This window comes from Hyperolius riggenbachi, chromosome 2 (assembly GCF_040937935.1).
Source record: "Hyperolius riggenbachi isolate aHypRig1 chromosome 2, aHypRig1.pri, whole genome shotgun sequence".
NCBI lineage: Eukaryota > Metazoa > Chordata > Amphibia > Anura > Hyperoliidae > Hyperolius > Hyperolius riggenbachi.
In genome coordinates, this window is record NC_090647.1 from 333,730,971 (window position 1) to 333,748,164 (window position 17,194).

The following is a 17,194-nucleotide window of genomic DNA, read 5'->3' on the forward strand; positions in this document are numbered from 1 at the left end:
TGTACCGTATATGTTACAGCCAGAACCCGAAGTCTGGCCACTTGGGGTTCTGGCCAGTCAAAACGCGACGTGGCCGTGCACCTGCAGCCAATGTTAGAAATAAAAAAAGATTCCCGTAACATTCATGCATTTTGTGGCCGTCTCACTGCGGCCAAATGTATCCAACATGGGTTAATTTAATTAATTCCTCTGGCGGCAATGTCATAGATTAAGCCGCCTCTTGGTCTCTGCCTCCTCTCCTCCCCCTGCCTCTCTCCTATGCATGTTATGGCAGCCGGGGGACACGCGAGTCCACGATCGTTCGTAGCGGCAGGGAAGCAGAGCGGGAAGGCTGCAAACATCGCTTCTGCCATCACCCGCTCTGCAGGAAAGAATGTCAGGATCCCCTGCCGCTACGAACGACCGGCTGCCAAACTTGCATAGGAGAAGGGCAAGGGGAGGAGGCAGAGCCCAAGAGGCGGCTTCATCTATGACATTGCTACCAGAGGAATTAATTAAGTTAACCCCCATTGGATACATTTGGCTACAGCGAGACGGCCACAAAATGCGTGAATGTTACGGGAATCTTTTTATTTCTAACATTGGCCGCAGTTGCACGGCCACTTCGCGTTTTGACTGGCCAGAACCCGAAATGGCCAAACTTTGGGTTCTGGCCTTAACATAGATACAGTCCCAAGCTTGCACAGAACTACCCTGTGTCTTTTTATTGTTTCTTACTGTAAGAGTTCAGGATCCAGGGATGTAAATGACAGTTTCTTGTGTAACACTCAGTGATAATTACAGGTCATAAAAAAACATGTGAGAAAAACACTTGTGACAGCAACAAACGAATAAAAAGGTTCAATAGTTCAAAGACATTATCATTCACCTGAGACAATTAAACTGTAATTTAGATTTTAAATAAAAATAGAACTATGAGGTTACAGGAAAGTAACAGGACTATAGATACAATTGTTTATGTCATCAGTTTACCTTCACTTCAGATTTGCTCCTTACACCCCATTGTTAACTTTCATTACTCAGCCAAAACTTGCCAGACATCCCAGCAAGATAAAACAAAACAAAAACACTTTACATTCTCTTTAAAAATGGTATAATCCTTTATTGTTTTATTGTTAAAAATTGTTAGAATCCTAAATTACACAAAATGTTAATTGATTGATCAGCATTAGCTGTCAGCCACAAATAAAAACTGTAGACAGGAAAGTAGCTTAGCATGTTATGTTGAATAGATCGATTTACTCAGGAGGTTATTTTTAATGCTACTCATACATGAAATGGTCAGGCACACCAACTACACATGTGCAAACCAGGTAACCCTTTCTAGGAGTAAAAATTAAAGGTTACCTGAAGTGACATGATGAGATAAATATAGGTACATACACTACTAATCCAACGAATGCTGGGAATACACAATGGCCTCAATACACTAAGCTTTATCAAACACTTTATCGAACGTTTGATAATTTACCTCATGTGTAGAGATGGCCTGAACCTCCAATTTTCAGTTCGCGGACCGTGAACGCGATCTTCCGCAAAAGTTTGGTTCGCGCAAACTTCCACGAACAGCAATAGACTTCAATGGGGAGGCGAATTTTGAAAAGTAGGCCACAAAAGTGATGGAAAAGATGTTTCAAGGGGTCTAACATCTGAGTTTTTGCATGGATGAGTGGGATAGACGCCAAAAGTCCCGGGGAAAAATCTGGATTTGACACAAAACAGCGTTTTAAGGGCCAAAATCACATTGAATGCTATATTGCAGGCCTAAAGTGCTTTAAAACATCTTGCATGTGTATATATCAATCAGGGAGTGTAATTAGAGTACTGCTTCACACTGACACACCAAACTCACTGTGTAACGCACCGCAAACAGCTGTTTGTGTAGTGACGGCTATGCTGGACTGGTGCGCAACATGGGCAGAGTGCAGGTCGTGGTGGTTTTCAAGCCCATATGGTCGCCGGGCTGTGGAAGCTCAATGATAGAACAACAGTGACTGTCCAGCTGATCAAATTTGGTCTGTCCACAATGAAGCGGCCTTAAAAATTCAGAAATCCGTCTGGTGTCCTGGACCCTGTAGGTGGTGGTGGAGAAGGCAGAGATGCTGTGTGGGGAGCGACTTAGTCTTGGGGCAGGCAGTTACATGGCGCGCAGGCAGAGAAGCTGTGTGCGGGGTCTAACTTAGTCTTCGGGTGGGCAGTAGCCCTCCGGGATCCATGCCTCATTAATTTTGATAAAGGTGAGGTACTGAACACTTTTGTGACTTAGGCGACTTCTCTTCTCAGTGACAATGCCCCCAGCTGCGCTGAAGGTCCTTTCTGACAGGACGCTTGAGGCAGGGCAAGACAGAAGTTGCATGGCAAATTGTAACAGCTCTGGCCACAGGTCAAGCCTGCGCACCCAGTAGTCCGAGGGTTCATAGCTGCTCACAGTGTCTACATCCACACTTAAGGTCAGGTAGTCGGCTACCTGCCGGTGCAGGCGTTGGTGGAGGGTGGATCCGGAAGGGCTAAGGCGAGACGTTGGACTAAAGAATGTCCGCATGTCCGACATCACCATGAGATCGCTGGAGCGTCCTGTCCTTGCCTGCGTGGACATGGGGGAAGGATTACTGGCAGTGGTAACTTTATTGCGTTGTGCTGTGACATCACCCTTAAACGCATTGTAAAGCATGGTTGCCAGCTTGTTCTGCAAGTGCTGCATCCTTTCTGCCTTCTGGTGATTTGGAAACATTTTCGCCACTTTGTGCCTATACCGAGGGTCTAGTAGCGTGGCCAACCAGTACAGCTCATTCCCCTTGAGTTTTTTTTTATACGGGGGTCCCTCAACAGGCTGGACAGCATGAAAGACACCATCTGCACAAAGTTGGATGCAGACGTACTATCCATCTCATCTTGCTCTTCCTCAGTGACATCAGGTAAGTCCTCCTCCTCCCCCCAGCCACGAACAATACCAAAGGAACGTGGAGCAGCACAAGCCCCCTGCTACGCCTGCTGCGGTTGTTCTTCTGCCGCCGCCTCCTCCTCCAAAAAAACACCTTCCTCATCATCTGAGTCTGACTCCTCCTCCCCACATGACTCTTCCTCCTCTTCCTCCCCCCTCTGTGCTGTAGCAGGTGTTGAGGAAACATCTGGTTCTGATGAGAATTGTTCCCACAACGCTTCCTCCTGTAACTGTTCCTGTTCACACTCCTCTACAGCTTGATCCACCACTCTACGCATGGCACGCTGCAGGAAGTAAGTGTACGGGATCAAATCGCTGATGGTGCCTTCACTGTGACTCACCAGGTTGTTCTTTTTTTTTTTAAAAGAGAATATTTATTTATTTTTAAACATAGTGCTCTTACAAGAGCAAAACAAACATAACAAAAAACAATCCCCAACAAAAGATGCAGTACAAGTTACGGTACAATGGATGGCATGAACAAGAATCATAGATGTATAACATGCAGCTATATCATTCGTGAGCGTCAAGTTGATAGAATAAACAGTTGAGATGCACTTTTACATATTGGTAGCAAGGGTTAAGACATGAGCTATATATATGGTTTAACTTAGGATCAGGTCCTGTACAGAGGCGTTAATGTCCAGGTGGGGGATTACAGTGTCCATAGAATCAACCCAGTTCTTAGAAAACTTGTTTGGTTGGTTTCGAGCTTGGTACGTTAATTTGTATAATGGAAGTGCTGAGTTTATCAATCTCTTCCATTCAGTCAGAGTGGGAGGTCTACTGATTTTCCACTTTAGAATAATAGATTTTCTGGCATAGAACAGCAGAACTCTAATGAGTAGTTTTTTACCAGAGCTGCAGGACAGATCCTGTATCATACCCAGTATACAGGCTTTGAACGATTGGGCTATGGGGAGACCCAAAGTATCTCTTAGGAAATGAGTGACTGACTTCCAATAGTCATTAACCTGGGGACAAAACCATACACAGTGCAAGAAGTTGGCTTGTTCCTGACCACATTTAAAGCATCGCCCGTCATGAAGCGGGCCCATTCGCGATAATCGCATGGGCGATAGGTAGGCTTGGTGTAGCCATTTTAAACCTATCAACCGATCATAGGCGGCAATGGTAGTTTTGTGGTAGGTGTCGATTAAGTCCTGCCAGTCTCCGTCCTGTATATCATCCGCCAGATCAGACCACTTCCTTTTGATAGCTTCGAATTTGGGTGGAGTTAACAAGGCCAAAAGAAAATTATAGTATTTGGAGATCTGTTTGGTCCTATCTTTGTTTAATAAAAGAGTCTCTGAGCTCAAAGGGGTCAGATCGACTCCTGTCAGGCCAACCTGGGCCTGTACAGCGTGTCTAAGCTGTAAGTACCTAAAAAAGGCATGTCTGGGTAAGCCAAACTCCCCTCGAAGCTCAGAAAAATCTCTAAAGTTACCCCCCGAAAATACTTGATGCAAATATTTAACATAATAGTGGGCCCAAAATTGTGGGTCTGGAACTGAAAGAAGTTCAGGGAGGTTATTACTACACCAGAGAGGGGAGCTAAAAGATATAGGGGCAGCAGGTTCACCCAGGAATTTACGTGTAACTTTGTTTACCTTGATGGAGTTGTGTATGAGTGAGGTTCCTCCTCCCTGGTTGGGGACTGCAAATCTGTAGATGGCTCCGCACAAGGACTCATATGAAGTCGCAATATCGGCCTCCACTGCTAAGGTAGAGTCTTATCTAATATTACTCAGCCAAAAGGCAATGGGTACCAGCTGGGATGCGAGAAAGTATAAGAAAAAATTAGGCACTGCCAGACCGCCATGGGACGTGGGTAGTTGTAGTGTGGACAGGGAGATTTTAGGTATTGAATTTGCCCTAATAAATGAGGTTATTAGTGAGTCAATGCGGCGGAATACCTTCCCATGAATCCAGGACGGAGCCATCTGGAGAATGTACAGGAGCATCATTTTTATTATGCAGACTCTTCCGCATACATTAAGTGGGAGGGAAACCCAACTTTTAAGTTTACATTCAATGGTATCTAACGCTGGGAGCAGATTATACTCAAGAAATTTCTCCGGGGAGCGTTGAACCCAGATCCCTAAGTATTTAAATGTGTCCACCACCTGTAGACAGGACCATGGTGAGATCGCCCGTCGGGCGGAGTAATCCAAAGGAAAAATAATTGATTTGGACCAGTTGATTGAGAGACCAGACAGGGAGCCAAACCTAACAAAGATATCCAGAACGGCATCCAGTGAGGGGCCGGGGTCAGCCAGGTATATGAGCATGTCATCGGCGTATAGTGAGATACGCTCCTCTACTTTGTTAATTTGTAGGCCGTGAATCAGAGCGGATTCTTTTATAGCATGAGCAATGGGCTCTAGGGCTATATCAAACAAGAGGGGCGATAGCGGGCATCCCTCCCGAGTGCCTCTGGAAATTTCAAAATTGTTAGAGACAGTGGAATTAACTCTGAGCTTCTGTTGTATAATATGGTAAACCACTTCCTAAAGTTAGGACCGAATCCGAATCTCTCCAGGACCGCCACCACATAAGGCCACTCAATGGAGTCGAAGGCCTTGTTGGCGTCCAGAGCCAAAATGACCCTACTACCTGCATTAGAGTGGGGATATTGGATATTAGACAGAAGCCTGCGAATATTTAATCTGGTACTACGACCTGGGATAAATCCCGTCTGATCAGGGTGAATTATAGAAGTCACATATTGGTTCAGTCTAATTGCCAAAATTTTAGTAAGGATTTTGAGGTCCGTGTTTATTAAAGAGATTGGGCGGTATGAATCACATAAGAGCGGGTTTTTGCCAGGTTTGAGGATGAGGACAATTAAGGCCTCATGCATGGTGTCCGGGAGAGATCCGCCCTCAAATATATGTTGAAATAATTGAGCGAGATACGGAACCGCCAAAGCTTTGTTCTTAGCGTACCACTCGACAGGGATGCCGTCAGGTCCTGGAGTCTTATTGGATTTAAAGGAGGAAATGGCCATTCTAATTTCATCAGGAGTAATTGGGGCATCTAACTCCCGTCTGGCCTCCTCTGACAACTGTGGAAGGTCCAAGCCTTCAAAGAGATCCTCTACACCCTGTATAGGGTGAACCAGCCTGGAGGAATCACCAGGTTGTTCACCTCCTCAAACGGCCGCATGAGCCTGCATGCATTTCGCATGAGTGTCCAGTTGTTGGGCCAGAACATCCCCATCTCCCCAGAGTGTGTCCTTCTACTGTAGTTGTAGAGGTACTGGGTGATGGCTTTCTCCTGTTCTAGCAGGCGACAGAACATAAGGAGAAAAATATACATATATCCAGGCACATTGCCTCTAGTTAGGACATTAAATAAGTTATTAAGGAAAGGGAGGTGCTGAAGAGGGTGTGGCTAGAAAACAGCAAAAATCTATTAACCCTTCGCACTCTCGCATGCAAATGTTCAAACAAATGCATTCACAGATTCACTCATCCAGGCACAACTGTTATCCCTACAGCTAAGTTAAAAGCCGGGGTTTTAGTTCACAGAAGAATGCATTCTTATGCTTAGTCACCTATACTGCGCAGAAGTACCCAGGTAAACATAGGTGTCCTAACTCTGGCCCTGTAACATGCATAGTGCAGACATGCAACCAATCGCACAAGGGAGCTAACGTTATGTGTCCATGTGTACCATACACATACACCAGCATAAGCTGTGTGCATGCTGAAAAACACATACAGGGGAAGGAGGGAGTGCACTGGATTAGACCCTAGCCACAGAGGTCAGTAACAAGAAAAAAATACATATATCCAGGCACATCGCCTCTAGTTAGGACATTAAATAAGTTATTAAGGAAAGGGAGGTGCTGAAGGGGGTGTGGCTAGAAAACAGCAAAAATCTATTAACCCTTCAGCACCTCCCTTTCCTTAATAACTTATTTAATGTCCTAACTAGAGGCGATGTGCCTGGATATATGTATTTTTTTCTTGTTACTGACCCCTGTGGCTAGGGTCTAATCCAGTGCATGCCCTCCTTCCCCTGTATGTGTTTGTCAGCATGCACACAGCTTATGCTGGTGTATGTGCATGGTACACATGGACACATAACGTTAGCTCCCTTGTGCGATTGGTAAGATGCACTGTCTGTCCCAGGAGAGGACATCAGGATGTGTGCTCCTAATCCATTGATAGGTTTGATGCAATGAATGTGTTTGCATGTCTGCACTATGCATGTTACAGGGCCAGAGTTAGGACACCTATGTTTACCTGGGTACTTCTGCGCAGTATAGGTGACTAAGCATAAGAATGCATTCTTCTGTGAACTAAAACCCTGGCTTTTAACTTAGCTGTAGGGATAACAGTTGTGCCTGGATGAGTGAATCTGTGAATGCATTTGTTAGAACATAAGGAGGGTCGAATTCCAGTGAGTCGGGCTATCGCAAATCCAGCGTCTCACGGCAACTTGTTTCTCCACTGAATACCGGCAAAGCATGCCATGGCCGTGTAAGACCGCCTGAAATGCCCACACAACTTCCTGGCCTGCTTCAGGACGTCCTCTAAGCCTGGGTACTTTGACACAATTCTTTAAATGACTAGATTCAGCACATGTGCCATGCAGGGTACATGTGTCAGCTTTCCCAAATTCAAAGCGGAAATGAGATTGCTGCCGTTGTCACACACCACTTTGCCGATCTCCAGCAGGTGCGGGGTCAGCCACTGATCCACCTGTTTGTTAAGAGCTGCCAGGAGAGCTGCTCCAGTGTGACTCTCCGCTTTGAGGCAAGACATGTCTAAGATGACGTGACACCGTTGTACCTGGCATGCAGCATAGGCCCTGGGGAGCTGGGGCTGTGTAGCTGGAGAGGAGATCGCAGCACCAGTAGAGTTGAACTGCCACTCAGCCAAGGAGGAGGAGGATGACGACAGCGAAGATGATGTAGCAGGAGGAGAGGAGGGGGCAGGAGGCCTGCCTGCAAGCCGTGGAGGTGTCACATGTTGGTCCGCTGCACAGCCACATACTCCCTACTTGTCAGCCGTCACCAGGTTGACCCAATGGGCTGAGTAAGTAATGTACCTGCCCTGATCGTGCTTGGCAGACCAGGCATCCGTGGTCAAGTGGACCCTTGACCAAACGCTGTGTGCCAGTGAGGACACCACTTGCCTCTCAACTTCATGGTACAGTTTGGGTATCGCCCTTTTTAGAGAAATAATTGCGGCCTGGTATCTTCCACCGCGGTGTCCCAATGGCCACAAATTTACGGAAGGCCTCAGAGTCCACCAGCTGGTATGGTAACAGCTGGCGAGCTAACAGTTCCGCCAAGCCAGCTGTCAGACGCCGGGCAAGGGGATGACTGGCAGAAATTGGCTTCTTCCGCTCAAAGCTTTCCTTCACAGACACCTGGCTGCTGTGGGCAGAGGAGCAGGAACCTCTCAAGGTCAGAGGCGGAGTGGAGGAGGGTGCTGTGAAGGTGCAAGGGAGAAAGCGGCTGAAGATGCTGCACCTGAAGGAGGAAGAGGAGAAGGAGGGTGTCTTTCCTTTTGTGTGCCGCTTTTCCTCTGGTGCTCTTCCCATTGCAGTTTGTGCCTTTTCTGCATGTGCCTTCGTAAGGCAGTTGTCCCTACGTGGGTCTTGGCCTTTCCACGGCTCAATTTTTGGAGGCAGAGAGAACAGATGGCATTGCTCTGATCTGAGGCAGACACATTAAAACATTTCCAAACCGCTGAGCCCCCCTGGGTTGATGGCACTATGGCGGCATCAGCAGCTGACGTTGAAGGGCATGTTGGCTGGCTGTACATAGGTGGCTATACATGGCCCCGCACACTGCCACCAGCTGTTTCTGACGACGAGCTCCCCCTGCTGCACCTATCTGCACAACCTCGGAGTTACCCCTGCTCTTGTATTTGCCTGAGGAAGCGGGCTTCGGACCCATGAAACGCGTTGCATAATTTTATGTAGAGTACAGAGTAAATATATATTTTTCTGGATACAATATATGGTGGTTGTGTCATATATATTGGGGAGACTGATCCACCCCGGTCCCCCAATTTTTTATTTGGTTTTAATAGACTACTAATTTTTATTCTGCTGGCGCCTCTGTAACTACTACAAATATTGTTATCCACCTGGTGGATGGGTGTGTACACCCTTATTTTTCTTCTGCAGAGAGCGACTTCTTAACCTGAGTGGGGACAGGTTTAATATCTCCATATTAAATTGGAGTGGTTGACTGAGGTCGGCAACCCAGACTTGTGAGTATATCCATATCTGCTGTACAAATAGAAGATTACCTTATATCAACAATAATACACTATTGGGGGCTCTCTATTGTGCTTTCTTTTAGTCTTTCTACAGATTAAAAAAAATGTATGAAACACTTTATGACTGGTCTGATATCATTTAAATGCATATTTACAGGTCACTGAAGTTACCGCCTGCAGGACAAATGATTAGAGAGACTTAATGAGCAAATAAAGGAGAGCAAGTGCTCAGATTCCACCCTGGATACAGCAGAAACTTTTCTGTCTTGTTTACACAGCTTAATACACTTCTGATAATTCTGGCAGGCAATATTGTCATTTACTACACTCATTTAGCAGTTAAATAAAGTAAAAGGCATGAGTGTTAACCCTTCCAGTACCTAGGAAATGAATCAGATGGTTTTAGCTATTTAGTTTTATGCTGTGTTTAATGCTTTAGACCACTATGGGGAAATATTTTTAAAAGTAACCATTACACTTAAAGAGACACTGAAGAGGAAACAAAATGATGATATAATGATTGGTATGTGTAGTACAGCTAAGAAATAAAACAATAGGAGCACAGACATGAGTCTAATATGGTTTCCAGTACAGGAAGAGTTAAGAAACTCCAGTTGTTATCTATGCAAAAGAGCCATTGAGCTCCATGACTTTCAAAGTCGCAGAGTGCTCTGTCTTCTGAAACGTATTTTTTTAAGTGCTTGGCACTGTATTGTTTGCTTTGCTGCAGAGGACAGTTCAAAAGTTCACTAGCCTGCTCAGTAAAATCATTTAGAATGCTGAGTAGTGGGTAAACTGCAAATATTAGAGAATTATACAATGTTATAAAAAGAAACGATATAACTGAAAATAAAAATATGAGAATATTTTCTTTGCTACAAATGTTCTAATAATTATCTGTACTACTCAACCTTTTTCGCTTCAGTGTCTCTTTAAAGTGGAATTTCAATTCAAATATTTTGGTACCTTTTTTTAATCATTAAAGGATACCCAAGGCAAGGGGAAAGAAAGTGGAGTTTTACTTACTTGGGGCTTCTTTCAACTCCCCATACTCTATCAGGCGCTTTAGGATCCTCCCGATGTGTGCCTTGGTCCCCTCCATAAGCTCCTCTAGTCGCAGGATTTACAGGCTGCTGCTCATGCTTTCCCCAGCCAAATGCCACCTCGATCAGGCTCCCCTGGGATTGTTCTGTGCATGTGTAGTTTGTAAACAATTCAATGTGCAGAACACTCCCAACTATGGCAGCGCAAACAGTACCACGCATGCACAGTTGGTGATCTGTCAAGAGGTGGACAGCGGCACACTAAAGAGGATGCGAAGGACTTGGAAGGACTTGACAGACTGCAGGGGGCTCAGTTAAAAAAACTCAACTTTTTTACCCTCGCCTTGAGTTTACTTTAACAAACTTTGCGTTAAAAAAATAAATAAATCATTATTTTTTTAGCTTAATCCGTGAGATTCCGGCGTATGGACCATGGAATATGTTTATGTTTTTACACATCAAATCAGTCCAACATATGTAGCAGCAAAACACTTGGTGCGTATGCATGACACAGGCCATATAAAGACTGCCTGACAATTCAGCTGCCAATCAATTGGTACTGAGATAATAGCACAATTTCAACACGATAGGATCGATTACACAATTATAGCTACAATGCAGCATCTTTAAGTCCCGCTTCTAAAAATGTGCCCCAGAGAGCCCTACAGGAAATATAAGTAACCACGGCTGTCTTGACACTTATTGTATTTCATAGTTCTGAAAATCACTAGAGCTGAAAAAGTGCAATTCAGTTCGTACTTCAGAAGAAAAAAAAAATGAGCAAAAAAAATGGATTGCAATTAAGAAAAAAAAAACATATAGCAAGCTTTGGCAATAATATTACTGTCCGGGAGAGAAAATAACTGTAATACCCTGAGTTTTAACATCAAAATTGTTATTGCTTTTAAAATTCCACAAGTGGCATATAATGACAGCATAGCAACAGGATTCTGATTACATTGTAATAATGTGGGTTTCTCAGTCAGTCTACAGTTATAACCAGGCGATTAGGCAGCAGCACCTGGAGAAACTCCATTAACGCTGACTGCTTCCATCTCCTCTGCAAGTCATTTACAAGTATATGATCCTAATTTCTATAAACATGCTGGGGATGAGATATTATTTGGACAATTGGGATTATTCTAGTAGATGCTTAAATGTTTTTTTTCCCTCCTACTGCCTGAGGCTTGATACAGATGAAAATCAAAACTATCTTTTCCACTTCTGTTTGTTTTTAAAAAAACGAAATACAGATTTTTAGATTTTATTCCTCTCCCCAAGCTGGAGGAAGCCAGGGGGTTAGCGTATGAATCCGTGTAGGAGTACTGCGAGGAAGGAGTCCTACTAATAATTTTAAAATACAAGGGTCTAAACAGAAACACCAATTATATCTTTCAGCTTAAAAGTCAACAAAGGGCTAATTGGCAAGTGGTACAGATACATCTACTTGTGACACAGTCAGACAATATTTATTATGCCAATCTCTTCCCTGCAAAAGTAGCCTGTTAAAATTATATAATGTTGAGCTTCCTATTTGAAGTTTTTTTGAGCTAGTCTAGATGAGGAGACCCAGCCGGAAACCTCATAGACTAACGGCTGCTACCAGCTTGTGGCAATTTGGTCATAACCACTAATTTGTAAGAAACGGGACCCAGCGGGAAACACAAACTCTAAAGGTGGACACCAGGACCCTCGCCCACTTCTCTTGGCCATGGCACTCGCTATAGCTACTATTCCCACTCACACAACTTTACTAAACCTATTCAGTTGGTGGCGTAGATAAGGTTTCATGCTGGGTCTCCATATTTCTTACAAATAAGTGGTCACAACCTTACAGTGGGAAGCGGCTATTTGTCTGAGGTTTTCTGCTGGGTCCCTTCGATTAGACTTGCTTCAAAGTTTTATATGATAAAGGTAACCCTACCCCTACCAACTCCCCTCCCTACAACAAAATATTTCACATTTGGCCTAACGCAATATGGCTGTACCTCTTAGGTACACCTTTATAATACTTCCTTTCTTCACTGTTTCTTCAAAAACAGTGTTTATGTTTTTTGGGGGGTTTTTTTTGCTTGCTTGCTCCTTGCCCTCAGGTTTCACAGTGGGCTCTATTCACAAAACTTCTCATAAAATGACTTATTTATCACCTAATTGATAAAAATAACCTTTCAGCACATTTAAGCAAAATAATCACTCAAAATAAGTTGTTCCTGATTAACTTCATTTCAATATTACTTTTCTTACCTTAATTATATTATATTTTTGGTCTTTGGGAACTTAAAGAGAATCTGTATTGTTAAAATCGCTCAAAAGTAAACATACCAGTGCGTTAGGGGACATCTCCTATTACCCTCTGTCACAATTTCGCCGCTCCCTGCCGCATTAAAAGTGGTTAAAAACAGTTTTAAAAAGTTTGTTTGTAAACAAACAAAATGGCCACCAAAACAGGAAGTAGGTTGATGTACAGTATGTCCACACATAGAAAATACATCCATACACAAGCAGGCCGTATACAGCCTTCCTTTTGAATCTCAAGAGATCATTTGTGTGTTTCTTCCCCCTGTTCTCATGCACTGAAGTTTCAGGCTGCTCTTTTCTTCCTGCAGAGTGCAGGCAGCTTTGCCTTTGTCTGTAATTCCTCAGTATGTGAAAGCCCAGCCAGCTCAGAGGACAATTTATCCAGCTTGTAAAAGATGAGAGAAGAGAGAAGCTGCTCTAATCTAAATAATACACAGGCAGTGTGCAGAGAGGGGGGAGTTCATAGCAGAACCACAACACTGAAGAACTTGGCAGCCTTCCAGACACAGGCCGACAAGTCTGACAGGGGAAAGATACATTGATTTATTACAGAGACAGTGATAGTATGAAGTGCTGCAGCTAGCCAGAACACATTAGAATAGCTTTTGGAACTTATAGGATGATAAAAAACAGGATGCAATTTTTGTTACGGAGTCTCTTTAAAGGGACACTTAAGACTCAAAAAAAAGTGTTTTACTCACCTGGTGCTTCTACCAGCCCCCTGCAGCTGTCCGGTGCCCACACAGTCTCGCTCGGATCCTCCTGTCCCCACCGGCAACTACTTCCATCTTCGGCGACAGGCCTGGGAACGCGAGTGATTCTTCGTGTTCCAGGCCGCAATAGCAGTATAGAGGGCGCTATTGCAGGCAGGAACGCAAAGAATCACTTGCGTTCCCAGGCCTGTCGCCGAAGATGGAAGTAGCTGCAGGCGGGGCAAGGAGGGTCTGAGCGACACTGCGTGGGCACCGGACAGCTGCAGGGGGCTGATAGAAGCCTCAGGTGAATAAAACTCATTTTTTTAGCCTTAAGTGACCCTTTAAAAGTGTAACATAGATATGGGGAAAATAGAGGAAAACAGGTGAAAAAGCTTTGTAAATCATGCCCAATGTAATAGAGGAGTGATCTTTAAGACTTTTTGATTTTTAGTAGCCAGTCACTCAATTGCTAAGTGAAATTGGAGGAGGGCAAATAAAGTCCTCTCCGGTGGATCCTGGTGGCTGTTTTACAGAGAATTATACCCAATGTTTGCTATCCCCTAGAAAGCAGCTACATTGCAGAAAGTGTCTGCAGAGACTCTGCTCAGGGGTGAGGCAATGAACTTTGGCGAGCGGGTCTCTTGCCCCAGGCGCAGTTTGTTGAATTCTTAAAAAGGCGCCAAAACTGGATAGGGAAAGGCAGTTTAGGCGCCAAAACCTGACCTTTAAGCACCAAAACTGGATGGGGAATGGCAGTTTAGGCGCCAAAACCTGACCTTGCCCCAGGCACAATTTGGTCTAGATCCGTCCCTGCATTCAACTCCAGTGTATTTTTACTTGTAAGTAACGGCATCCCTATAGTTCCTGGATGTAACTTTGGAGCATGAATAACCCACCCATTCAACAGTAAATGGGACCGCGCACCCATAAAGAAAATGCCATGGCAGTTTTTGCCTGATGCCTGTCGAGAGGTCTGGAGCTCTGTGGCCAACCCTACCTGTTACTGTGGCTACCTAGCTCCCCCCCCCCCCTCCCACTCTCAGTGGCTGCAGCATCATATTTTCTTTATCAAATATGATTTTTTAAAGCATGTTTAATATTAGAGTAGAAAAAGCAAACACAACTAGATTGGTTGGCCAGGGTCATCAGATTACTTACTGCACTGAAAGCTATATCCACATTGGGTGCTTATGATCCCCCATATTCTTTTGCTTTGTACAATTATTTATTTTTTTTGCATTATTATTACATGACAATTTAATTTTTTTTTTTTTTTTGCGATTAAATCATAGTACTGTACATACTTTGTTTTGTGTGAACTCCCGAAACATGGAAGCAAGTGCATCATCTTCAATGTCACAGTCAGTTTTAATAGCAATGTTCAGAATGTGAATTGGTTCATCTCGGATGCTCTGAAAAAGGACAAATGTACTTACATTAATATTTAAAGCAAAAAGCATAGTTCCCAAAACGCACAGCTAAATGCAATGCTTAAACTAGTTATACACATAGTGTAAAATTGACTGTGTAGTACACATTCCACAAAAGGTTTTCTAAATGTACTACTCACTTTTTTTGTCCGTTTTTTTTTTAATTGTCAAACACCTCATGGTAAAAACTGCTCCCACATTCAAAAAGGAGATAGAAACTTTTGGCCTGGCCATAAAAGGCTGACTATTATAATGCTAAAGGAGAAATCACCTCACCACATACAGCTGCTTCTACAGTCTGTCTCCTCTGGCTCCAGAGGAGAGTGCATGGTAATGGTACTTTACAAGCTAGTGATGGTGGTGGTCAGTTATCCTGAAGCAGGTGGTTTCGGCGCAAAGAGCCTGAGCTGGAAGCCACTATAGCACTAATGCTAGAGCAGGGGTCCCCAAACTTTTACGGTCAAGGGCCGGGTTAACATACTTCAAACTGCTGGAGGGTCGGAGTGTACATAAAATGATGTTAAAAACATTACATTGTATCTAAGTATTGTAAGCAATGCCTATTAACACACACAGCCTTTATGTCTCATTTATCCAGAGCAGATATTATGCCAACAACACAGCAAGAGCAGATATCATGACCCTAACATAGTAAGTCATATGTGAGTCAAAATGTCGCCTAATGGCCTGCAAGAGCCTACAGCACAATCTCACCATCCATTCCCCCTCTGCAAAGCAATTAGGGAGCAAAATAAGCATAACATTTCTCACACAAAAAGAAACATTTTTAAGCCTAGGTATCTTACCAAAATTGTCCCCCAAAAAAACCAAAACATTTTACACACACACACAATTTGAATCCGTATCTGATGAAATCACACAGTGCTCAATTTAAAATTCTGTCGTTCTGTCCATCAGCTTATTCAGCCTCCGCCGCCTTGTACCCCCCCCCCCCCCCCACGTGGTCCTTATGGGAAAAGGCTTTTGCATTACATTGAGTCTAATTCCCCTCGATCATACTAGGAGGAGAACTCCCAGCGGCAGCCATTCAGTCACATGGCGGCAAAAGTACTTCTTTTCATGGCAGTGTACTACACTTTGTGTTGTGGAGGGCTGGTGAAAAAGCCTCAGGGGGCCGCATTCGGCCCGCGGGCCGTAGTTTGAGAACCACTGTGCTAGAGTGCGCACCCTGCTTGATCTCCAGACCCCGAATTACTTCTTTCTCCGAGTTGCTACAACTTTATTTCCTATAAAGCAAGAAATCTGTTTTAACCACTTTACCCCCGCGCGTACGCATTTCTCCGTCCCTTTTTCTATCCTTTAACCCCCAGGGACGGAGAAATACGTACTTTCCGCGCTCCCACCGCTGCCCGCGCTCCCGTTCGTAAACACGCCGCCCGCCGCTAGTAAACACGCCGCCGCCCGTTCGCCCGGAGATCAATGAACGGGAAAATCCATTCCCGTTTGTTGATCTAAGCCCCGCAATCATCCGCTGCCGCTCGGCTGAGCAGCGCGACCATTGTGGGGAAAAAAAAAAAAAGTTCTCAGCCTCTTTCTACTTCCTGCAAGCATCCTTCCGGACGCTTGCAGGTCGCATAAACAAAATGTTACTGTGGCCATCTTGTGGCCAAATAGTAAAACTACATCCAAAGCATTTTTCACATAGAAATAAATTAGTTTAACATACAAAATTAACCCTTTACCTCCCACACTCCCCAATTTTTTTTTTCTTGTAATTTAAAAAAAAAAAATTACAATTAAAAAAAAAATACATAAATAGTTACCTTAGGGACTGAACTTTTTAAATATTTATGTCAAGAGGGTATAACACTGTTACTTTATAAACTATGGGCTTGTAATTAGGGATGGACGCAAAACTGAAAAAAATGCACCTTTATTTCCAATTAAAATATTGGCGCCAAACATTGTGATAGGGACATAATTTAAATGGTTTTATAACCGGGACAAAAGGGCAAATACATTTCATGGGTTTTAAATACAGTAGCATGCATTATTTAAAAACTATAAAGGCCAAAAACTGAAAAACAATTTTTGTCCCACGTTTTTTCCTATTTTCCCATTAAAACAAAAAAAAAATAATTCTTGGCATAAAGTCCCACCTAAAGAAAGCCTAATTGGTGGCGAAAAAAACAAGATATAGTTCATTTCATTGCGATAAGTAATGATAAAGTTATAGACGAATGAATGGAAGGAGCGCTGAAAGGTGAAAATTGCTCTGGTGGTCAGGGGGTAAAACCCCTCAGTTGGGAAGTGGTTAAAGGGAACCTTAACTGAACTGAAGAAAAGTTTCACTTACCTGGGGCTTCTACTAGCCCTCTGCAGCTGCCCTGTTCCCGCGCCGCCTTGGAACAATCCTCCGATTCGCGCCTGAGTTTCATTTCTGGTAACTGGGCCAGTTGATGGCCACTGCGCCTGCATGGCCCTGACCGCGCCTGTCCTCGATCACGCTCCTGTTGCTAGGAGCGACTGCGCATGGCAAGATGCTTCTGGTGGTGGGAGTGTGATCAAGGACACAGTAAGT

The 17,194-nt window shown here is 44.0% G+C and overlaps 1 protein-coding gene across 4 annotated transcripts in view; it reads right to left on the minus strand.

Moving 5' to 3' along the window:
- ACACA (acetyl-CoA carboxylase alpha) overlaps window positions 1–17,194 on the minus strand; it is a 421,319-nt gene that overhangs the window by 193,795 nt on the left and 210,330 nt on the right. For all 4 annotated transcript variants that reach the window (XM_068269366.1, XM_068269368.1, XM_068269365.1 and 1 more), the window contains exon 32: window positions 14,527–14,634. In XM_068269366.1, coding sequence (XP_068125467.1) covers window positions 14,527–14,634 — 108 coding nt within the window. The remainder of the gene's footprint in view (window positions 1–14,526; window positions 14,635–17,194) is intronic.